This window comes from Canis lupus, chromosome 37 (genome assembly GCF_048164855.1).
Source record: "Canis lupus baileyi chromosome 37, mCanLup2.hap1, whole genome shotgun sequence".
Taxonomy (NCBI): domain Eukaryota; kingdom Metazoa; phylum Chordata; class Mammalia; order Carnivora; family Canidae; genus Canis; species Canis lupus.
Window position 1 is genome coordinate 10,270,756 of NC_132874.1, and position 23,981 is coordinate 10,294,736.

Genomic DNA, 23,981 nt, shown 5'->3' on the forward strand with positions numbered 1-23,981 from the left:
CCTCCTTAAAGCTGTGAAGTCGAGGTGTGCTCGCCTTACCTACTGCACAGCGGGCAGGTGTGTGGGGAGGGGGGAGGGGGGAAGAGAGAGAAGGGGGGAGAGGGAAGAACGGGGGGAGGGGTACGGGCAGCTCTGGCCCCGGACCCCCTGGCCGCCAACTGATGAGCGGGCAGGTGCCTTGAGGGGGGAGGAGGGAGAGGGGTAAGGGGGAGGTGGGAAGGGGGAGGGGGAGGAGGGAGAGGAGGAAGGGGGAGGTGGGAAGGGGGAGTGGAAGGGGGAGGAGGGAGAGGGGGAAGGGGGAGGAGGGAGAGGGGGAAGGGGGAGGGGGAGGTGGGAAGGGGGAGGAGGGAGGGGGAGGTGGGAAGGGGGAGGAGGGAGGAGGAAGGGGTCAGGGCCGCTCCGGACCCGACCCCCTGGCCGCCTACTGCACAGCGGGTAGGTGGGCGGGGGGGAGGAGAAGAGAGGGGAGGCGATGGGGAGACGGGAGGAAGGGTTAGGGCAGCCCCAGCCCCCCCCCACTCCCACCCCCTGGCCGCCTACTGCGCATCAGGCAGGTGGGGGGAGGAGAAGGGAAGGGGGGAGGGGCGCGGGCAGCCCCGGACCCAGCCCCTGACCCCCTGGCCGCCTACTGCACGGCGGGCAGGCGGGGAGGGGGGAGCGGAGGAGACGGGAAGGGGGAGGAGGGGCAAGGGCGGCTCCGGACCCCGCCCCCGCCCCCCCCTGGCCGCCTACTGCACGGCGGGCAGGTGAAGGGGAGCGGAGAAGGGGAGAGGGGAGGGGGGCGCGGGCAGCCCCGGACCCCGCCCCCGCCCCCCCTGGCCGCCTACCGCGCGGCGGGCAGGTGGAGGGGAGCGGAGAAGGGGAGGGGGGAGGGGGGCGCGGGCAGCCCCGGCCCCCGGCCCCGCCCCCCTGGCCGCCTACCGCGCGGCGGGCAGGTGGCGGGGGCGGGGGCGGGGGCGCGGGCGGCGGCGGCAGCTCCGGGCCCCGGGCGCCTACTGCATGCGCTCGGTCGGCAGCTGCTGCGGCTGGTACTGGCCGAAGGCGGCGGCGGCGGCCGCGGCGGCGGCGGCGGCGGCGGCCGTCCCGGGGGCGGCGGCGGTGATTGGCTGCTGCACGGCGTAGCCGTAGCCCCCCGCGGTGACGTAGCCGGCGGCGGCGGGCGAGGCGGCGTACGGGTACTGGTCGTAGGCGGCGGCGGCGGCGGCGGCGGCGGCGGCGGCCGAGTACTGGGCGTAGGCGGCGCCGGTGTAGTCGATGTACGGCGTGGTGGAGGCGGCGGCGGCGGCGGGCTGCACGTGCGGGATGACCACGCCGGGCTGCACGAACGCCTGCGGGTACACGTAGTGGGCGGGGATCCTGAAGGGCGAGAGACGGGCACGCGGTGAGGCGCCGCCCGCCCGGGGCGCCGCGCCGCTCGAGCCGAGAGAGGACACAGACCCGAATTTAGTGGTGGTTACGAGCGTAGGGTTGCCACAATATCTCTCCCGGCCAGCGGGGCGCTCGCAGGGCTCGGGCGGGAGCCGCGGTCGCGGAGCCCACAGTGCGGGGGCCGCCCCTGCCCGCCCGCCGCTGCCTCCTGCATTTCGAGGCAGCCAGCCCTTGGCGTTCTGCACCAGTCGGGCGAGGAAGCAATTCAAGTGCAAGAGGCGCTGTGCGCGGGAGAGGCACCGAATGCACATGCTGAATTGACGGAGACTTTGCAAAATTTTGTAATGAGCTCATGCCACAGGACTGTGCAGCGGAGAGAGTAATTCTCAGCTGTGCGGATAATAGGGCTCAAAAGGTAATCCGTGATCGTTCAATTCCGTGGGTGGGTGGGTGGGTGCAAGACTAAATTTCCACAGAATCTGTAGGTTTATTATCATGGCAACCCTACTTGAAATTGCTATGCAGACTCAGCACACATTAATCTCTCTGCAACCTCAGTCACCCTTATTAAAAAAAATAATGATAAAAAAGAAGCAGGCGACAAAAGAAAAAAAAAAAGGAGTTTAAAAGTTCACAAGTGTGGTAAACACAGCAGAATCACACTTCTCAAACGAACTGTAGTGCAGCTCACTCTATCACAAGAGGCTGTTGTGGGAAGCTACAGAAATGCTATTAACATTCATGGCAGTGATTCCCAAAGAGATGTGCAGCACGCTTTTTGCCTTTCTTTCTTTCTTTCTCTCCATAAAACTCGTAAGGACACAAGGGTCAATCAAACCTGTTTGACTAGCAGGCACCTGAAGGTCAGCCAGCCTGGTTATCTCTATGCAAGACAGACAGAAGGGGTTTTGGGGAAATGATGAGGTTGACGGAAAAGGTAGGAATAGGAATATTTCTAAAATGCATATAAACTTAAAAGGTTTACATAACAAAATAAGGAAACATTATTTTTGCACAAATACTAACTTGTTTTATCCTCTAAATCAACAAGTAGATTAGCACTTTTGTTTTAAATCTGCCCTACTCAAAGCTATTTGATACACAGCAATTGTATTATGTATTACCCTGTAAAAGTTCAAGAAACAAAATCAAGTACCTTCACAAATTATACATTCAGAAATCACATACAAGACACTGCAATGACCTAACAAGTTAATTTTGTTAAAAAAAATAAATCACAAGAGGTATTTTTTTTTTCAAGAAACCCATGCATTTCAGTTCTCTTGCGATTCATTACTGCCCCTTTCAAATGCTACCATGAATATCTGATTTATTTTCATCTTTCTTTAAAGCAATCTCCATCAGAATCCCCTATATTCCTAAAAATATGACACGATAATGCCATCTGGTTGTTGGCAAAGCTGACTTCCAGGAAGTACAAGCAACCAGTAAGGATCTTTACTTTAAAGAATTTTAAAGAACTCCAAACCGAAAACTTCACATAGAGATTTCCGAAAACATAGCTCTTGCTTTGCCTTCTCAGGGTTCTACTGAAAGTACTTATTAACGAACATCCATGGAAAAGATGAATTTATCAGAGGGTTGTGAACTTTGACCCGAATGATAAAAATACACTCAATTTTACTAGACTTGTAGATCTTTCCCAGTGCCAGGAGAAAAGACGTCATCAAGTGTTTTTGAGGACACTTAGAGATGTTCTTAATTGCTTGTCAGAAACCAGATGCATTGGTCATGCACATACTCCAAACTTTTCTGTAGGTCAGGTGACTGACTCACTCACAGCAACAGGTGTGGCTTTATGAAACCCTGTCCCCAGAGGCCGCCGTGTCCACAGTGTGCAGACATGGTTAAGAGAGCCTACACTCATGCCAGTTTACATGTGGTGATAGACAGCAGGGGCTGCAGCAGGGCTATTTTTGATTCTGTCGTGCCACAAGGGTTTCCAGCGGGTAAAATGTCTTTATAAGGCCAAAGTAAAACATCTATCAGCAGCGAAGTCCAGCCAGTATGAATCTCACTGATACTGAGACATTAACCCCTGTACTCCCAAAGCTCGAAGGACAACGTGATGGTTACCAGGTTTGTGTCTTTGAATGAAGGCTGGTAACCGACAATCAGAGTGGCCTACAAAAAAAAAAGGCAGGATAAAATTGTGTGTGTGTGTGTGTGTGTGTGTGTGTGAGTGAAGAATGCACTAAAAGATAGGCAGTGTTGCTTACAGGACTCTTGTCTCCACACTGATTTTACATTAATAGTTTTCATTTGATAATGCCAGCCAATGAGAGTGGAGTGTTCCCTGGCATATCAGAATCCCACATGAAGTCTGGCAAGGGTTAGGAATACGTTTGGAAAGCAAATGAAACCCTAGAATCGTTAGGGGCTTAGGGAAAGGAGAGCCCAGAAGCCCACGGAGAGCCTCAAATGCCTCCGTTCAGGAAGGACAGCAGGAAAGGACCAAAGGCTAAGGGGGCCCTTCTGAAGCAATGCTTGCATTAGGAGGTCTTTTACTAGTTTAAGGAGCCCGTGAAGGCAATCTGGGACTCTCTCCTCCCGTCAGCTACCTACCAGTATCCTTTCCCTCAATCAGTCACACAGGGTGTGCACCTAGCAGTTACAAAAACACAAGAACAAGCCAGATACCTTGGGCAATTTTCAAAGAAAACTGACCATCCTTTTCTTTTTTAGGTCCCTCTGACATCTGTTTGTGACTTTTGACCTCCTAACTGGTTTCCTCTTCCAGTCTATCACCAGACTGCTGGCAAAGTCTTCATTTCATTCACTTGTTCGTAGTAACCTGTGGCCCCTAACATGCCAAACTAAGTGCAAATTTCTTAAACTTCAGCATGCTGGGCTTTTTATGCTTTGGGCTCCAAAACATTTCTTTCAGTATTTCTTTCCACCTTCCCTTGAACCTGGGTCAGCTGGACTCCTCAGTCCTCCCTGGACAAGGCACACATTTCTAGATTCTCACCTTTGCTCATGCCATCCCTTTGCCAGGGACACCAATCCTCATTCCATCTCTACCTGTTGAAATCCAAATCCTATCCGCCCTAGCTCTAGCACTCACTATGTATAGAGCCTTCAAGAATTTGCTTCACTTTCTGTCTCACATTTCTCACATCTGAAAAGAATCTACTATTTCCAACCCTGAATTGCTGTGCATTAAATAACATTATCTATGCACAGAGTCTGAGATGATGAATAAAGTAGGCACTCAGTACGAAAGTACTTTATCCTCCACCATCCTTTAAAATCTAGGTCAACTTTGACCTCTTTCATGAAGACTTCTTGGGTCCCACGAACCTGATGTCTCTCCTCCCAGTGTTAAGCCACAACCCTTCTGGGGGCTTCTCAGTTTTCTTACTAGACTACCAGAGAGAATAGAGTTGTGTCTTTTTGGCTATTCCTTGACACAGAGGAAAGAACATGGCTTTTGAGGTCCTGGAACCAGACTCTAGGACTTACTAGCTCTGTGGCAAGTTAATTAATCTCTCTGTATCTCAGGTTTTTTTTCACCCATGGAAAGGACATTCACAGGCTGACATAAACAGCCTGCATCCAATAAGTATTGTGGGAATTACATGATTTATGTAAATCTCTTATTATTACCAGACATGCAGCAGATGCACTTAATGCTACTGCCCCTCCTGCTCCCTCCTAGTGGCCAGTATAGGATCTAGTACAGTGCTAACCCAACTAGCATAAAACTGAGCACTTTTTAAAGGCAGAGTGAGTAAATGTTTAAGAGTATTTCCACTTGACCTAAACCAGCCTAAAATTTTCTACTCACAGATGCATAGTCTTTCCTCTCTCAGGTTTCAATAAGAAGATGCTTCTTGCAAACAAAGTATAAGACATTGTTTAGCAAATACATAAGTTTCTATACATCTGCCCACTGTGTGACATCAAAAGTTTCTTCAAGCCAAGATTTTGGCTTGAAAAGCCCAGAGTAATCTGGGGGCCATTTCAGGACCACATTTAAAAAAAAAAAATAGTTCAGTTACTAGAATTTCAAGCAAGTCAAGTAAGATTAAAAATTCTCAAGCTTCTTTCCAGGCCTAAAATAAGAATGTGTGGCATCCCAACAGAATTGAGGATGACCAGGTGTGATTTGTTACGTACAGACTCTGGGAATTAGAGCAGTGTTAAGAACCCCTTAAAAAAGAAAAGAGAAGGCTCACTTGGTCCATCCGGAATGCTCTCTATTTCTAATAAGAATCTCAAGTTCAAACAACTATGCAAGCAATAATAATCACCATCCTTTATAAAGACAGCTCAATATTAGCAGGGATGAATGACTAAAGGTTACTATCAAAGCATGCTTGATTTAAAGTTTCCACAGGACATTTTATTCTGGTTCTTATTTTCCTTGTGCTACTTTCTTTCTCAAGGATCCATGCAGACTACATTTTATTCTGGTTCTTATTTTCCTTGTGCTTTCTTTCTCAAGGACCTATGCAGACTACCACAGCCAGTCCAGAGTTCTATGTCTAGATCTCAGTATCCTCCATAAACAGTCTGGCTTCTCTGTGCACTAAATCTTTTCTCTGGCCTTTGCTTATGCTCACCTCATCCTATAGCCCCCAGGCATGTCCCTTCCTCCTACCTGTCCGGGATATGCCCCACTGGTCCAAGACTAGTTAAGGACCCACGGAGCCTGGCCCAGCCTCTCCAATTCACCTGTTTTCATGCTATTCTGAACTTCTTTTGTCCTTAACACCAAGTATTTTAGCCACTAATAGTTCTTGATTGGTTTGTGTTAGTTTTGCTTCCCCAACTGCAGTCTCTCACCCACTTAGCACAGAAAAAAAAATTAACACAGGCTAAGACCTGTTGATCGATTTAGCTGTGTAACTGTTTCAAGACTATTATTGTGAGATCATGACTAAGTTCATCACCACTTCTTAGGATGGCTGTTCTCTTCCCCATCCCACCTTACATGTGGTCTAGACCAATGAGGAGAGGACCTGCAGAAGTAGCTGGACCCATCAGCCCACACTGTCTGTTGTGGGTACCTAGGATGGTTGGGATGGGGCACTGATAAATAGCTATAGATATATAAAGGCCCTTTATAATCATATTGGACAAAATACTCTTGCACGGTTTAAAAAGGCAAGAGTTGGTGGTAAGGTGAAGTATCCCAATGTTAAAAGGAGGGTTACATGAAGGTATTGATGGAAGACATAACTTGACCCTTCCAAATCAAATGATTGTTACTTTTTCTGGTCTATCCTTGGAGACACACAAGGCAGATTCTAACTCTACCTCTCTATTATCTCTATCTAGAATCTGACCTTCCAGGTTACACATGTAGATGCTTAGGTGCTAAGCTAGAGAAGAAACTATAGCTGAGGATAAAACACTTCTTGGACAATTAGAATATTTAAAAAGGAAGCTGAAATCTCTGATACTAGAGCTATAGCAATGTTGTTCAGATAGAATACAGCCAAAGCAGACCACAAAACAGTGGTCCGAATAAAGTTAGGGGATTGGGATCTCCCACTTACGATAGGGAGCTCAGAGGAGGGAAGCTGGTGATCACAGAGCCCAGAGGGAAGACAAGTACGAGCAGCCTGTTCTCCCTAGTTAGGTCTGAAAGGTGAAAGTTAGTGCTACTCTACTCAAAAAACTGGCTAGTGTCAGTGAAATCTGATGAGTGTTGTTGAACCTTTAAATCAGAAGGCCTAAAAGTGGATACACATTGCAAAAGAAAGAATCCCATTCCCAGAAAACTCCCCAGTAAAACAGAAACTTAGGACATGCAAGCAATGAATCTGTATTCTCACAGAGGGAAATCACACAATTTAGCACTCACTACAAAAATGTGGTTAAGTGGAAGTTACAGGCTACAGCTTAAAAGCAAGAAAAAAAAAGGCCCTTTGCTTCCCATGGCAAAGTCAAAAGTCAACACTCCTCAACACCACCACCAAAACCAAAAACACAAAGAGCCCCTTCCCCGAGGAAAAGAAAAACACTTTCACTACAGCTCTTTTCAATTAAGTAAAAAGCACACAGTTTAGCTATCAACACCACTTCATTACTGTAATAAATAAAATAAAGCACACGGAGGTCTATTCACTATGGTGAAAAATAAAACAACAACACCAACATCCATGCATCGTTAATCACCATCTGAGCTTGTGTGTCTGAGTCTACTGGTTACAGAGTTTAATTCCAAACAGAACTATTCCACCTCTTATCATCGTATCCTTCTGATCAGTTAGCTTAACTGTATACGAGCCCTGTCAGGTTAGAAAGAGATAAATAACATTGAGTCACGTTGAACAGTAGTCATGGGCTGGGACATACTCGTCTCGTACACAAGTCCTACCTGGTATTTTTGTTTTTGTTTTGTTTTGTTAATCATAAGCTCAAAATTTGTCTGGTTTGGAGGCTGCATACTTGGTCAGTAACTTGACTCATCTAAAAATATTTATATTATCAGCATCAAAAAAGGTACAAATATATATATATATATATAAATATGTATAACAAGGAACATTTTGTGACATGATGGTCTTGTCTGTATATAACAAAGAGGCAGGTTAACAAATAACACCTATCAAAACATAGGAGGGCCTGAATTGACTTACCCGAAAGGTCTTTGTATAAGGGCTGGATGAAGTTGTTGCACACCGAAGGCAAAACCTAACAATAAAACATACCACATTCTCCGTTTGTGCACTGTTCAGCATTTATTACTCCTACATGTAATACGCAATCACAACATTCACTCAGAGATGATCACCATTCTTTGGATGCTTCAGAGAAAATATTACATATACATTGCAAAGTTCTCTTTACTAATGTTACCATTGGCCCAAGTAAAAATTTTAGTCGGCTACAGGTGGAAACTAAAAATTATCTACAAAGTTTAGTTGACAGCCAGTCCTACAATAAGACCTTAGAAAATTAGACCAGGGAAAAATTCTTGTGGATTGAAACCAGGAACAACAGGACTTGATAATGAAGTTACATGTCGCAAGTATGCCTGCAATTCTGAATCACGATCTATTTAAAAAGTCTTTGTAATTTGGAACATGCTGGACAATGCTTTGGAAGATTATGGGTTTTACAGGTTATGGTATTAAACATTCACACACAAAAAGTCTCCTTTTCTGGATAGCACACACACACAAATACAAGTTTTTTGTTTGTTTTTTAATATTCATGGGTATTGGCACATGCCCTCGTTTTCCTGACAATCTAGTTTCCTAGTAAATCCATTTGGATGGAAGTGTCAACCTCCTTCCAAAATTTCAGATGGAAACACTTGAGTGAAGAGTACATGACTTAACAAAGTTGCTTACCCAAGAAAAAGACTGCCATTTGCTCAACAGTCAACTCTTAATTATTTGTGCTAATGCCAAGGGCAGTGTTGTAAATAACCCAGAAGGTCAAATTTTCACACAGACAAAGGCCTGCTCTCTTTTGACAACTAATAGCTGCATGACTTTGGAGTAAAACATTTCCCATCTCTAGGTGCCAGTTTCTTTATCTGTTAACATGAGGGCCTGGGCATACCTGAAATCTCCCCATTTTCTTTAATTATTAATAGTCTGTGATTTTTATGGTAAAGCTTTACCATCCACACCCCACCCCCCTAACCCCCATGCTTCAGTGCTCAAGTTGGATCACCGGCTCTGAGCACAGGGCAAGCGGTGGTAGGAGAGACAACCCTAGGGAAGTATGACCAACGGGAGGTGACACGTTTGGCCCACACAGTCCACATGTGAATTATCTACAAGTGGTTAAAAACTGGAAAATAAAAGAGTAGACTGACTGTATGTCATACCTGAGCCAGATGAGTCAAGCCTAAGTCTGGATGGGTACAAATTGTCCAGACCCCCAAGATCTACTTTTGCACATAGGTACATTTCAAGTCCTGCAAGAGCCGGTTACAACATTCATTTAATGTCTTGGTAGGATAACCAGCCACCATTCAACTTTACTAACCACATTTACAATGTGTCTGAATCAGGGATTCATTCTGTTTAGAAGGGGGGGGGGGCTCAAGTTGGGGGGGTGGCGGGTAGGAGGAACATCTCTCACCTGGCTGCATGATCCTGGGTTTTGCTCCCAAGTATGCCAGGTTCACATTGGCCTTCCTGCCATCAATGATGGGGTTCGGATCCTTGCAGGCTCTTTCGGCAGCAGCTCGGTCAGCCATGGTGACCTTAGCAACATACACACACAGACATACGTACAGATCTCTAAATCAACCCCTGAAGGAAACCAAAAATTACACTGGAGAAGTCATTCATGAGAGAACTAAGGGGGTTCTTAAACTTTTTTTTTTTTTTTCTGGAACTTACTCCTTGATCCCCCGTCAAAAAAAAAAAAAAAAAAAAAAAAAAAAGAGGAAAAAAGAAAAACAGGAAGAAAGAAATACCACCCCCCTCCCCACGCCCCAAAGTCTTCAGGGCGCTAGTAGGGCCTAGCAGGGAGTTGGAAGCCTGAATTCCGTCTTGGAACTCTTGATCCTCCCTCCCTCGCTCCCCCCCCCCCCCCCACCCCGCAACACACACACCCCAGGTCCCTACCCAGCCTAAGAGGGCTGTTTGCTTTAAAGAAAGTCCAGCCTCACATCCGCCCGGTGCTCCCAACCTCCAGCAAGCACTCCCTAACGACAATAGCTATTGTCCTACTCTGGAGCTCCCTGCTCTCCGGCAGCTGAATTTGCACGCTTAAATCCCCAGGAGGCTTAATATGCTCTCTTTCAGTTCAGCAAAGAGCCACAGGATCATCTTTTTAAAGAATCCATCTTTGCAATTAAAAAAAAAAAATGTGTGTGTGTGTGTGGAGGTGGGGTGGGGGTGGCATGAGGAGCAGAGCCCTGGACCTCCTGGGGGAGGGGGTCCCCTCCCCGCCCCGGCCAGAACGCCCGAGCACACGCATTTTTACAAAGCCACGGCGCGCTGAACGCCCGGCCTCCACCCGGGGAGCGCGCTCCGAGCGGCTGCGGCCCCGGCCCCTCCTCACAACCCTGCGCGCCCGCAAGTCCGGCCGGGGTAGTCCGCTCGGGCCGGGCCCCCGCACCGCAGGGCGTCGGGTCCCCGCGCAGCCCCGCCAGGCGGCGGCCGGCCCTCCCTCCCCCGGCGCCGCCGCGCTCAAACTTTCAGCTCCGCCGGGAGCAAGGGGCAGCGCCGCCCGCGTCCGCGGGTCCCCGCGTCGCTCTGCCGCCCCCCAGCCCCCCCACCCCCGCCGCTGCACGCCCCGACCCCAGGCCCCCGCCGCCCCGCGCCTCCGGCCCCCGCGCCCCCCCCCCCCACCCCGGCCCCCAGCCGCGCGACTTACAAATCCGTAGCCCCGGGACTTGCCGGTCTGCCGGTCGGTGATGACCACCGCCTCCTCGATCTCGCCGAAGACCTCGAAGTACTTGCGCAGGCTGGCGTCGGTGGTGTGGTAGGGCAGCCCCCCGACGAAGATCTTGGTGTACGTCGTGTCCTTCTGGGTCGTGTGCATCTTCGCGCCCGCCCCGCGGCTCGGGCTCCGGCTGCGGCTGCGGCTGCGGCTCGGGCAGCGGCTGCGCCTCCTCCTCCGGCTCCGCGTCTCCCGCACCCTGTCGCGGCCGCCGGGGGCCGAGGGCGAGCCCGGGGGCGGGGGCGGGGGCGGGGGCGGGGGCGGCGCGGCGGGGGCGAGCGGCCGGGGGCGGCCGGGGGCGCGGGGCGCGCGGCTTCCGAGGTCGCCAGCAGCCCCCGAGGCTTGACTCCGCTCTCTCCTCCCGCCCCCCCTGCCGGTCACGGTACAGATTCTCCGGATCGTCTGGGTGAGGATCCCGTTCGCGAGGACGTGCGAGCGGCTTCCACCCACCCGGCTGGGAGGCCAAAAATGAACAGAGAGGGTGGTCCTCGCGCGGAGAAGCGGGCGCGTGGTAGAGGTAGCTTTTCTTTCCTTCCTTCCTTCCTTTCTTTCCTTTCCTTTTTTTTTTTTTTTTTTCCTTTCTTGCTTGGAAATTAGGTAGGTGTGTTGGGTGGGGCGCGGGCAGGGTCGGCGGCGGGCGCGTCCGGGCGCGGGGGCGGGCGGGGGGCGCGGCGGCGGCGGCGGCGGCGGCGGGGCCGGGCGTGGGGGACTCCGCGCCGCTGGGGCTCGGGTTCCGTCCCTCCCGCCGCGGAAGCTGGAAGACAAGTGGCGAGGACGGCTCTCCACGTCTCTGCTCCCTTCCCCCGCGGGCCGGGGGTCGGCGCCCGGCTGGGGAGGGGGCGGGCCGGACGCCTGCGATTGGCCGCGGCCGCACCTGGGGTGCCCGGCGCCGCCGCCCCCCAGCTGTTGGGAACAGCTGCTTCGCTGCCGGCGCGGCGCGGCGCTGGGCCGCGGGGCTCGGGCTCCGGAGCGGCCGCCGGGGCAGGGCCGGGGCAGGGCCGGGGCAGGGCCGGGGCAGGGCCGGGGACGGCCGGCGGCGGCCTGGCTCTCGGCGTCGCCTGCTCCAACCCGTCCGAGTCCCGGGGACCGGGGCGCGCAGCCTGCGCCGAGGACCGAGCCGCGGAGCTCCCCAAAACGGCGCCGCGAGCTCTGCGCTCGGCCGCGGTGACCGGGCCCGCGACCCGGACTCCAGAGCTGGGGGCCGGGAGGCCCGGGGCGGCTCGTGGGGAGCCCGGGGCCCTCCCTCCCGGGCGCGGAGGGCCGGCCCGCCCCAGTCGGTGCTCCGGGCTCCGGAGAGTGGGGAAGGAGGGTCCCTAACCTTCCTCGCCCCCACCCCCCCCAAGAGCCAGAGCTGGGGAAAACCAGCGAGGCAGAGCCAGAAGGAAGCAAAGCAAAGCAAAACAAAACAAAACAACCACCAATAACAAACAACACCAACCAGCGAACAGGTCCCGGGCCTGGGTGCGCTTGGAGAAAACCATTAGCTTTAACCGCTCCGGCCGCAGCCAAGCCGAGGAACCGTAGGTAGACACCACGTTCTAGTTCAGGGGACCGTACATTAGTCCTTGGGCTCCTACGCTTATCAAATTGGTGTTACCTCCCGACTTACTCCTCTCTAACTATTCGGGGAGATTGGTACAGATTTCTCATGATAAGTCTTTTTTTTTTTTTTTTCTTCCCGAAGCCAACAATTAATCTATTTCCTAACATTTGAATCGCAAGAATGTTTGGTGACTTGACCTCAACTGTTTTACTAGGATGTACTGTAATTGTAAAAGGTGTGATTTTTGAAATCGACTTGTTATGTAACCACTCGTTTCTACCAGCAGACCTTTAAAGCGTTTGTAAAAAAAAAAAAAAAAAAAAAAAAAAATACAGACTTTAGTGCAACCCAGATGTATTTATTTTTTAATATCGGCTCTTTGCAACTTCTTTTTTTTTTCTTTTTATCAAGAGTACATTTAATTAAGCATAAAATCCTTGTCATGTTTGAGATTTGGATGAAGGTATTTCATGTGAGAATATTCCACCCACCCCTGTTGCAGCATGATTTGCTTTTAAGTCATTTCCATCAGGAGTGTCTGCTGAAGTCCTTACATTTATTGCCCCTGGGCTGCATCATTTATTTCCTTTAAAGCAGGTCAGTATGTTAACCTATTAGAGAAACACATACTTGTGTTTCTCTTTCCAGGGCACCTTTGCAGTCAGCCCAGAAGGATGTGATACATTGCATTTGCAGAAGCTAAGGGGAATGCAAATATCCTCCTGCTTTTCACCTTGTTCCCTTCTGCAAGAAGTTGGCCTCATGAGTTTCTTTAAATTTGAACCCCTAGTCAGTGATAGGGAGAAATAAGAAACCTAAAGGTTTGGGGAAAGTGTTTTAAAAACCCTATTGAAGAAAAATAAGGTATTTTACAGGCATATGAGAGCCAGGAACAGAAATTGTAAATAGCACCCTCTTCTCATTGCTTAAGCAAAGCACAAGTTTGAAAGGGACTCTGTGTACTGGTATGATGAAAGGTAATTTTTAAAACTTAGGATAACAAAGCAGGCTATGAAACAAAGGAGGCATGTTTTTTAATATTCAACATCCATCTTGCTGGGTCACCGAAGAATTACTGTACTTAGATGAAACTCAGGCGAAAACTTTTGTGAGATGGAAACTACTTGCAGAGAAGCCTGAAGAAGCCTGACTTTGGCTGTCTCACCTCTCTTCCTACCTGGAGGAGGAGCCCACCCCGGAGGGGACTGTGATAATATCACGGGTGGAGGGTGTCTGAGAATGTAGCCAGCAGCTTGGATGTTCACTAAGTAAAGTGGTGAGATCTACAAGGAAATTCTGATCCCAGGTTGGGATAGCCGTGTCATAGAACTCGGCTTCTGGAAATAAGATGCTTCCCTGCCATGGTCCCAGAGAAAATAATGCAACCACCCTCCCTGCACCCCATGCCCCGCTGACGGGTGTGCTTTTATTCTTTCCATCCAGCCAGTAAAATATTTGATAGTCTGGTTTGAAACTTTGTTTCGTCCCATATGAAATAATGCCTGAATATTCCCGATTTTGAACTCCACAGATAATTAAAACATTACTAATCATCTGGTGTTATGTGACTGACTGAGAACAAAGAGGAAAAGATATTCCTTATTTTCCAGAAGCAGATTTACACAGAAACCCTACTGCCTACCCAGTTCAGCCTGACCAACCCTGGAGCGCCCCCCACAGGCAAGCTCTGTGCTAGGGCGGGCGAGGCGTTCTAGACCTCGGGGTTTGTGTTACATCTGCGCAAAGGTGGGTACAGTTACAAGGGCCAGAACCATTCTCGGTGGGTTTGTGAACCTGAGCCATCAGACCATGTAGCCTTGGGGCCGTAAAACCTTCCTGAAGGCAAACTTTCAAGGTTATTAAGTACCAAATATTTCTGTATAATTACCCATTACAAAGTCAAGTTTGAAAAACAATACTTGAGTAATCCTTTTGCTTTCTCAGCTGCTTTTGGCAGAGAAGAACGCTTGTATATTCACAGACCTTGTGCAATATGATGTGTACTTCTTTGGAAAGAAAGAACCGTAAAATACTTTAAAAGTTATAAATAGGTTCCAAGCTTGTCATATCCAAATTAGTACATATGGATGGCCCTGAATCCTTGGTTCCTACTCCATGGCAAGATCGATACTACTTTATTACTCACAGTAAATTATTGTCCACTTTGTTCAAACTCTTTATTTGGCTATTAAGGGACAGTACCAAATGGACAAGTTTTGCATTCTTTTATCTATTTTCTCCTCCTCATTCCCTTAAATTAATCATGGGAAATCAACCCCAGGGCTAAGGCTTATGAAGAATTTTGAGAAAAGGAATAATATGAAGGTAGAGAAGCACTCCTCCGGCTCATGGAGGTGCCTGCTCCAGAGATAGCATTGCTTTGGATAGTAAGTCACCCATCCCATGGGCAGGGTTGCTGCTCCACCTACCCCCCCCCCCCCCCCGCCAATGCCACTGTATTTCCTGTGCAGCAGTGAGATCTTCTGCAGAGTTCTACATATAAACACTGAAGAAATATTTACTGAAAAAAATTGGTCGCCAAAGCCATCTACCTGCAAGCTTGATGGGGAAAAAATACGTTCTTTTAAAAAATTTTTAAAAAGATTTTATTTATTTGACAGACAGAGAGAGAGAGCATAAGCAGGGGGAGAGCCAGAGGGAGAGGGAGAAGCAGACTCTCCGATGAGCAGGGAGCCGGATGCAGGGCTCGATGCAGGGCTCGATCCCAGGACCCTTGGAATCATGACCTGAGCTGAAGGCAGTTAACCCACCAGGCCGCCCAGGCGCCCCCATACACATTTGTGATTAGAACTGCCCACGTGTAGTGTAGTTAGGCCGGATATTCTTTGTTTTGTTTTGTTTTGTTTTGTTGTTTTTGAAAAACAAAAATATGGCTTCATTGACATTTTTTGTTTTGGTCATTTGGAAACATCTATCTTTTTCTGAGAGTCTGTGTGAACATTCTGATGTAAAGCCATCAGGTTTTCTGGCCTTTTGAGAGAAGTCCCATGATCAGCTGTATTTCTGTTTCTCTGGGTGGGTTGGTAATTTTCTCTTAGTAACAGATAACAAATGTGGTAATAGGTTATGCTGCTATTTTAGTGTGCAGAAGAATTGGCAGTCAGAAACCTAGTCAGTTCAGCTCACATCCACCTCTGGGCAAATTCTATTCATGCTGCATTAAACCACATCTAAGCTGGTAAGAAAGTGGAATGGAAATTTGTAACTGTTATTCACTCATTAAAGTCATAATGCTTCTTTTACATCAACATCCAGAAAACAGAAAGCAGGATAGGGTTCCTTGGAGAACGAGGGAAGAGCAAAAACCAAAGTAAGGAGGTCAAAGGAGCTCACTGCCAATGTCACCCTACCAAGAGCCGTCCCTTGCCCTCGTGGAAATGACATTAAGTGTATGCACACTTTAAAATCCTAGTATAGAAATCTGAAAGGCAAGGCAGAGAATGCAAACATTTTAAACCCACTGGGTGCTTCTTCACATTTTAAATTCAGGGAGTACTTTGGTTTTAAGTCTTTAAACAGAGAGTCTCAGAGCTGCCAAGTTATTTTTACGGAGCGGATGATACTCTCCAAATGTATTGAATGACTCTCTCTTGATGACAGATTCATTCTAATGATGTTGCTTTTGTGCTGAGCAGAGGACACAGCGTGGTGGAAATAGCCCTGGATCCCCAAACCTAGGAGACCTAGGGCCTCACCCAGGCGTCATGAACCAGCTCCAAGATCTTGGTTTGGTTTACTCCTTTAAAAAATATGAATAGAGCTAGAAAAACCTGCAGCAGTCTTTGTTGAGTGGACACATCTAGAGGGGAGGACGCTGGTCTGACCCTTTATTTACAGATATGTTTAGTGGGTCACCTTGGATTTATGAGACAGCCCAATGCTAACACTCAAGTGCTATTTACTTTTAGTTTAAACTACTTGAGATCATTTTGTAAGACTGATATTTTCTTTGCTAACAAAGGAAAGGCACATTCATGACAGAAAATATAAAAATGCAGAAAGACATACAAAGAAGAAAGTGGGGCGCCTGGGTGGCTTAGCTTGTGATCTCAGGGTCCTGGGATCAAGCCCCATATTGGGCTCCCTGCTCAGTGGGGAGTCTGTTTCTTCTTCTCCTCTGCTGCTCCTCCAGCTTGCGCTCTCTCTGTCGAATAAATAAATAAAATTGTAAAAAAAAAAAAAAGAGAGAGAAGATAGTGCCTCTCCCCCCAATTCTATTCAGAATAATGTGTATTTTTCTAATGTCTACTATCAAGTCATTTCTTAAACATATATATCCACATGCAGGTATACAAATATGAGTTACCCTTTACATTCTGTTTTACTATTAGCTTTTTTCTCCTAATAGTCTATGGTAAATATTCTATTATTAGTTTCTTCAATTCATTTTAAATGCCTAAATAGCATTTTATCATGTTAATGACCCACACTTTGTTTAGGCAATCCCCTTTTGTTGAGCATTTATGTTGTTTCCAACTTATCCCTCTTATTAAGGGCTGAAATTAACATCCTGTAGATAAAACTTTTTTTTCTAAGATTTATTTATGAGAGTGAAAAAGCGAGGGGTGGGGGGGTGCGCAGAGGTAGAAGGAGAGAGACTATCACAAGCAGGCTCCACACCCAGCACAGAGCAGGATGAGGGCTCCATCTCAGGATCCTGAGATCATGACTGGAGCCAAAATCAAGAACTGGACGCCTAACTGGCTGAGCCACTCAGGTGCCCCTTTTTACATATTATTGATGATTATTTCCTATGGCTGGTTCTATAAGGGACTTTGTTTTGTCCACTGTTAAACCTCTGACTCTTAGAACAGAGTTTGGCACATATGAAGTGCTCAAATCTTTCTTGAACAAATGAATACATTCTTGCACATTGATGTGTTGGAGACAATATGCCCGTAGTTCAGTCTTTCATATTGCCAAATTTCTTTTCAATGGGTAGTATCAGATTTTATTTCTACTAGTGATATATTGACATCAATGTTCCCAGAATCCCCACTGACACTACTATGGAAGATAGCATAATTTTTTTGTTTGCAAGTAAGAAAAATCCTAAGTCACACCAACTTAAGTAATAAGAAGGAACTTCCTGTCTCTTATGATTGAAAAGTCCAGAGGCAGAGCAGGCTTCAGGTATGGTTTAACCCCACATCACTAGGACTATGACTCGGTTTGTAGAGATTCTCCGGTTTGGTCCTCCTCTGGTGGTCAGCTTTATTGTTCAGCTGATTCCCTCATGGTAGCAAGTTGGCTTCCAGCAGCTCCCAGAGCCATGAGCCTCCTTGTACTCATGCAGGGGAAAATGTCTTCTTTTTGCCCCTTTTTCAAATAAAAGTCTGATCTTTACATTATATCATCTTAGGTTGTGAGCTCACATTTGAACCAATCTTAGAAGCCAAGGAATGTGACTTGCTAATTTGCCTGGGCCTGGCTCCATTCTGTTTTCCCATTACGAAAGAAATCCCTGATGCACAGAGGTCAAATGACCCCAATTTGCGCAGATCCATGATGGTCTATACCTGGAACTAGGGAACCCTACCGAACTCCGTGGTTGTGAGTCTGGGTTCTTTTGGGAAGAAGAAATGGTAGAAATAATAAAAGAAATGTTTTGGAAACAATAAAAAGAAATGATCATAGATATTGGCATTTAATTTTTTAAAGGTAGGAATTTTCTATAGTAAAAATGCTCTTATTGCTTAATCCTTATCCCCATGTTTTTAGATCACTTGTTTTTCTTTTGAGAGCTGCCTTTAAAAAAAGGTTTTTGTCCTTTGCACTTCAATTTCTAAGAGCATTTTAAAGAGCTGTTCTGATAGACCCATGCCATGTAACTCATTTTGGAGTCGAGAGTAATGGCTTCTTTCTGGAAAAGAAAGGACTCAACTGGGATTCAAATGAACTCTTTCATACCTTTGAAAAAATATTTGTTAAATTTAGATATAATTTAGATATAATCAGTTGCACAAGTTGAAACATACGCATGTGTACAGTCATGTAACTGCTACCCAGATAAAGATGGAGAACATTTTCATCAGTTCAAAAGATTCTTGTGTGTTTTTTCCCAATTGGTAACCACCTGCAACACACACACACACACACACACACACCACTCTTGCTTCTATCATCATGGGTTCATTATGCCTGTCCTTGTCTTTCATGTAAGTGAAATGATCGAGTATTTATGTATACCTTTGTATCTGGCTTCTTTTGTTCAATTCACAAGCATAGTTGGAGGTGTTAACACCTCTTTCTCAGGAGTTTAAGGAAGCAGGTTTCAGCATGGGGAGATGTTGAGCTGCATTGTGATCTCAACAGATTTCAGCCAACCCTAAGGGGAGTTCTGAAGCTGGAATGACCCTTCAGGGTTAAGGGAGCTGTGATTTCACCCCTTCTCAGTGATCCAGATTAGATGTGCGCCCCCAAACCCCCGACTCCCCCGAAAGGAGGCATGACCTTTGGTGAAGGAGACATCTTTAGCCAATGTATTTCTCATATGAGGTGACCTGCCATTTGGAGGGTTTAGCTGGTGGCACTTCCAGCCCCTGGGAAAATGTGGAGAATATGGGCAGCGCATCACATTGTCCTTTATAGTCTAGCCTGTGCCTCTTGGATTTTCCTCATATCAGTTATGGGAAACAACTCCTCCATGAGTCTGGTGCTCTTTTTTCCTAAAAGGACTTAGATGTGGAAGATTAGTGGGATGAACTATAGCCTCTGTGGCCCCAGGGGACCTTGGAGATGCAACTGATACTCATTTTTACCTTCTTCACTCTTCTAGATTCCACTCATCCTCAACTAACCTGCCACTTAGTTGTGGTGGTTTGCTTAAAGGTTCCCAGAGAAACAGAACCAATAGGTTATGGATATTGGATATATGAATGTATGGGTATGGATATATATGTGTGAATGTGGATATATGCAGAGAAGGTGGGAGGAGTTGATTTATGTAATTAGGTTCTGACAAGTCTGAAATGTGTAGGGCAGGCTAGCAGGCTATGAACTCACACAAGATTTCCGTGTTACAGTCCTGAGGCAGAATTCCTTTTCCAGGAAACCTCAGATTTTGCTCTGTAGGCTTTCAAGTGATTGGATGAGGTCCACGCATATTGTTGAGAATCATCTTTAGTCTATTTATTTTGTCATTTATTTACTTATTTGAGAGAGAGAGAGAGAGCATGAGTGAGGGGGACAGAAAGAGAGGGACAGGGAGAAACAGATTTTCCACTAAGCAGGGAGCCCACGGATCCTGGGATCATGTCCTGAGCCAAAGACAGGTGCTTAACTGACTGAGCCACCCAGGTGCCCCGCCTTTAATCGCATTTATAAAATAGCTTCATAGCAACATCTAGACCACTGTTTGGCCAAACAACTGGGCACCATTGCTTAGCCAAGTTAACACATAAAACTAACCATCATGGGGTGTGATCAAGAGACTCAATCCCTAAGAGGTTGAACCGTTGGTCACCATGTCCCCTCTCATGATGTGGCTGCTACCATTGTCCATTCATCGTCAGAAGAAGGCTAGGTAGAATGAAGAGGCATCCAAGTTGATCATGTCTCCCTGTAGTGCACCGCAGCCCTGTTTCCTCCTGATGATTACATCAATTCCCTCTATCAGGGGGATAACTTCCCTTCTTGTCTGCTGATCCTTGACATAAAGAGCTCAGATGGTAATGGTAACTTAGAGTTCTTTGTGACTCTCGCTGTGTCTCCTAGCCTAGGATTTCTCTTTGGAATCAGGACCTTTATACACACAAAGCCCAAAGTCAGTTGTAGGGGCAAGAAGCAGAAACCCACTAGAAAGTCATTGAGGGGGGTGGTAATCAGGGCCATTCTTGATTTCATCCTTTGGTTCCCAGACTCACTTTTCCACTATTGGGAAAAATAAATAATAGTTAAGTATTTGGTCTTTGTCTTCAGCTCCTGGCACAGAGCTCCTAAAACCCTAGGAATTTACTGTCTTTTGTATGCTAATAAGATGACTGAGGGAAGAAGGGAGGCTATATAGTTTCAGGATGGGGTTTAGTCACTAGAAAAGCCTACCTCCATTAAAGGGTTAGAACTTTCAGCTCCATCTCCCCTCAATATCTAGGGAGGTGAGAGGACTGGAAACTGAGTTCCATCATCAATGGCCAGTGACTTAATTGATCATGTTTATATAACGATACCTTCATAAAATCTTCTAAATAACAAGGTTCAGAGAGCTAGGAGACTGGCATATCTAGAGAAGACATGGGAGAATGCACATTGCTCTGTGCATCTCTACCATTTGACTGTTCCTGAATTGTATCCTTTATAATAAACTAGTAGTCATAAGTGAAGCACTTTCCTGAGTTCTGTGAGCCTGAGGGGGTGATCTTGAGAACTGAATTGTAGCCAGTAAGGCAGAAGTGTGGGTCACTAGGGACCTTACTTACTGCTGGTAAACGAGGCGGGGGCGGTGTGGTGGGTCTGTGTTAACTTGGCAGGCACTTACATTACTGACAGACAATTCTGCCAATATTTAAATTTAGATTTTTTTTAAAAGTTAGTGGATTTTAATTATTTTCTTACTCCTACAAAGTAGTCATCACTCTAAAGCGTGGACTTTCTGGAGTCCCATCTGAATGAGTGGAGTATTCATTAAGGTCTTTTCTATTTGAATGGGCCAGGATGTTAAGATCTTTGTAGCATTTTGCAATCTCTGAAATCTTTGCTTTCTCAATTACAGCCCTCCCCCCTCACGCCCTCCCCATCCTCACCACCCCCCCAAACCTGGCAACCAAAAGCAGGTGTTTAAAAAAATATAGGCTGTTTTCCTCTTTAAGTTTGTCCATTAGCTTAAAATCCAAGGACAATTTTTATGTAGATTTTTTTTGGCTTGTTATCTTTACTGCTCCCTTATCTGCTACTTGCCTCCCACATCTCAGCATTCTTCACAGATCAAACTCTGATCTCTGCTACTTCTGCCCAATGAAACTGACCCTTTGTGTTTGGGTCCCATTTCCCTGTACCAAGGATTGGAAAATAACTTTGGGGAGAAATCTGGAGTGAATAGGACTCACGTCAGGCCCATTCTCTCGAGAGTTGTACCCCAGAATTGCTTGCTGTCTAACGTCTTCCAACAGTTGTTTTATATATTGTGTTCAATCTTTCTCATTCTTATTTAGTGATGCCAGTTACTTTGTCATGCCCTGAATCAAAATTCCTTTCATCAATTATAAATATAAATACTGTTGGTACGGGATGAGGACTGGGTGATATGATATATGTTGGCAAATTGAACTCCAATTAAAAAGTAAAAAATTAAAAAAATACTGTTGGTGAAAACTCCCTTACACTATAAATATTTATGTATTTCTTTATTTTTTAAATTCATCAAACAAACATGCCTTGAGGCTTGTTTTATAGCTATTAGTCTACTTATGTTGGGTTTCCCTCAAATTCTTACCAAAAATGCAGGAGATTTTCCTTTGTCTGTTTGGAACGTACATATTCACACAGGAAGATGTATCAGAGTAAATAAATACTTCATACTAAACTTTTGCCTTAGCCAAAAGACAAGAAACTATTCATTTTCATGATTGAATTTTGAAATATCAAAGCAATAAAAAAAATCATGGGTTTATCAAAGTCGGCTTCCAGATTGACCTCTTTTATCCATCAACTTCTGGGCAAATTGTATAAAATTGATTTTAATAGAGCGTATTGTTATTAATCACAATGCTCAGGAATAGTGTGAGTGAATTAAGATCAGCAACACAAAGAAGCAAAATTAATAGTGCAAATATGTCTTTCAAGGCTCACAGTATAAATCTTCACTGCCTCAGACATTTTTCTCCTTTCTGCATAGAGATGTAGGTTTGTCCTCTGCAAATAGAGCTCTTGGCCACCAAACATGGGAATTTTATAGCCAATGATATAAGCATTTGCAACCAGTGCTTGGGTGGGCATATGTGAATTTTCTAAGACAACATGGGAGGGAGGAACTAGAAGTGTCCAGCAAGGCCATGTATACCCTCCTGTTTTGTCTACACTGGATTGAGGAGAGACACAAAAGATTGGGCTGTATCTGTTTCTAGACACGTGGTTTCACCACACAATGATGGTGTTCTTACACTGGTTTGGCTTTTGCTTTTTGGGTGAAGCTTCATAGGCCTGGAAGCATCATTCCAGATATTTTCTCTGACATCTTAATATTGATTTTTCCTCAACCAGCCAAATCCCTACATCAGCACAGGTATATGTCCTTGTTGTGAGAGGCAACTTGAGAAATTTGGAACTAGATGGGAGAAATAGAGGAGACAGCATGGCAACCAGTTGATGGACTGCAGAAGTGTCAATTAAGGAAAGCAGGCAGTCCACCTACACCTCAAAGTACTCCAATTAGGAAGTAATTAATCAGGCTCTGACAAAGAGACAAGTGCCAATAAATTAGCGGAAAAAGTGCAGTACAGGGTCAAACACAGACAGGGTTTATGTCAGATTCCCACAGTGGTTCTGAGGGGACCTTGTACAAATCAAGAAGCCTTTCTGCATTATGTTTTAAAACGCATAAACAGTAAAAGTAATGTTATGAAGATTGATATACATGTATTTATAGTTATGATTAAGAGATCTCTTTTCTTCTGTGTACAGAACAAAGCAATTTATCTAATTATATCCACAAAACACAATGAAATAACCCAAACATTCTATGAAAATAATTTATTTTGGTTTATGTCTTCTGTTTCTATTTATATTACCATATGAATGTATTTGGCCCCCATTTGTATATGAAACAGTAACATTTTCTACTTGCACCAAGAATCCGTATCAATGTCAGATGTCGTAATTAAAACACTTTTCATTTCAGAGGACAATTTAAGGGATGAATCAGTGGCATAAAACTTATTTAACTTAAGCAGCTAACTGCACAGTTGGTTATTTTCTAATCTTTGAAAGATATTTATAAAATATTTTTCCTTATGGCTTTAAAAACAGATTTTTTTCCTAATTGTATGTCTTTTCCAGTTTCAGCTTTCCTTCTCTTTATCTTGCATACATAAGGATGAAAACTGTCACTATTTTTTTTATTAGATAAAAAGACCAACAAGTAACTTCACACAAAAAATGCAAATAAACATTTTCTTAGGATGCATTTTACTGGACACCTGGTTGGCAGGTTTATTGCCTGCTTTCAGCCCAGGGCGTGATCCTGGAGTCCTAAGCTGGAGTCCTGCATTGGGCTACCTGCATGGACATGCCTGCTTCTCCCTCTGCCTATGACTCTGCCTCCCCCCTCCCCCCGTGTCTCTCATGAATAAATAAAAATAAAATCTTTAAAAAAAAAGGATGTATTGTACTTCGCAAGCAATATCATAGTATCAGGTACCAAAATAAATTAGCCTAGTCCAAATATTATATATATGTGTGGGCATTAAACATTTACCTTTTCTTGAAAATACATTATTTGTTTATTTATATATATACTTTCTATATACAGAGTATATATTTATACATTATAAATATTGTATTATATTATTATAAAAATGTATATTTTTCCTATTGATGTTGAGGTGTCATTATCTCAGCCATATTATTAATTTGGGAAGAAAGAAATATTTATGATTAGTAAAATATTTCAGGTTTGGAGTTTGTTTTTAAATGTTAGAAAACCCTGGGGACACCTGGGTGGCTCAGTGGT

General features: G+C 45.9%; 1 protein-coding gene and 1 long non-coding RNA gene across 3 annotated transcripts in view; one reads left to right on the forward strand and one right to left on the reverse strand.

The window, feature by feature from the left end:
* Window positions 1-992: 992 nt before the first annotated feature.
* On the reverse strand, window positions 993-10,965 carry RBM24 (RNA binding motif protein 24). The gene is made up of 4 exons (XM_072813634.1): window positions 10,687-10,965; window positions 9,442-9,565; window positions 7,983-8,037; window positions 993-1,356 (listed from the first exon to the last, which is right to left on the reverse strand). The coding sequence occupies exons 1-4, from the start codon at window positions 10,852-10,854 to the stop codon at window positions 993-995; spliced, it is 711 nt and encodes a 236-aa protein (XP_072669735.1). The 5' UTR covers window positions 10,855-10,965.
* Window positions 10,966-11,035: 70 nt separating this feature from the next.
* Window positions 11,036-23,981, forward strand: part of LOC140625991 (uncharacterized) — a 79,868-nt gene continuing 66,922 nt past the window's right edge. For both annotated transcript variants that reach the window (XR_012025235.1, XR_012025234.1), the window contains exon 1: window positions 11,036-11,269. This is a non-coding gene — a long non-coding RNA (uncharacterized lncRNA). The remainder of the gene's footprint in view (window positions 11,270-23,981) is intronic.

Coding starts and splice junctions, on each gene's coding strand:
- RBM24 (XM_072813634.1), bottom strand. CDS start 10,854: ATGCACACGACCCAGAAGGACACGACGTACACCAAGATCTTCGTCGGG. Junction 9,566..10,686: donor AGTCCCGGGGCTACGGATTT/GTAAGTCGCGCG, acceptor TATGTTGCTAAG/GTCACCATGGCTGACCGAGC. Junction 1,357..7,982: donor CTTATACAAAGACCTTTCGG/GTAAGTCAATTC, acceptor CTCGCCCTTCAG/GATCCCCGCCCACTACGTGT.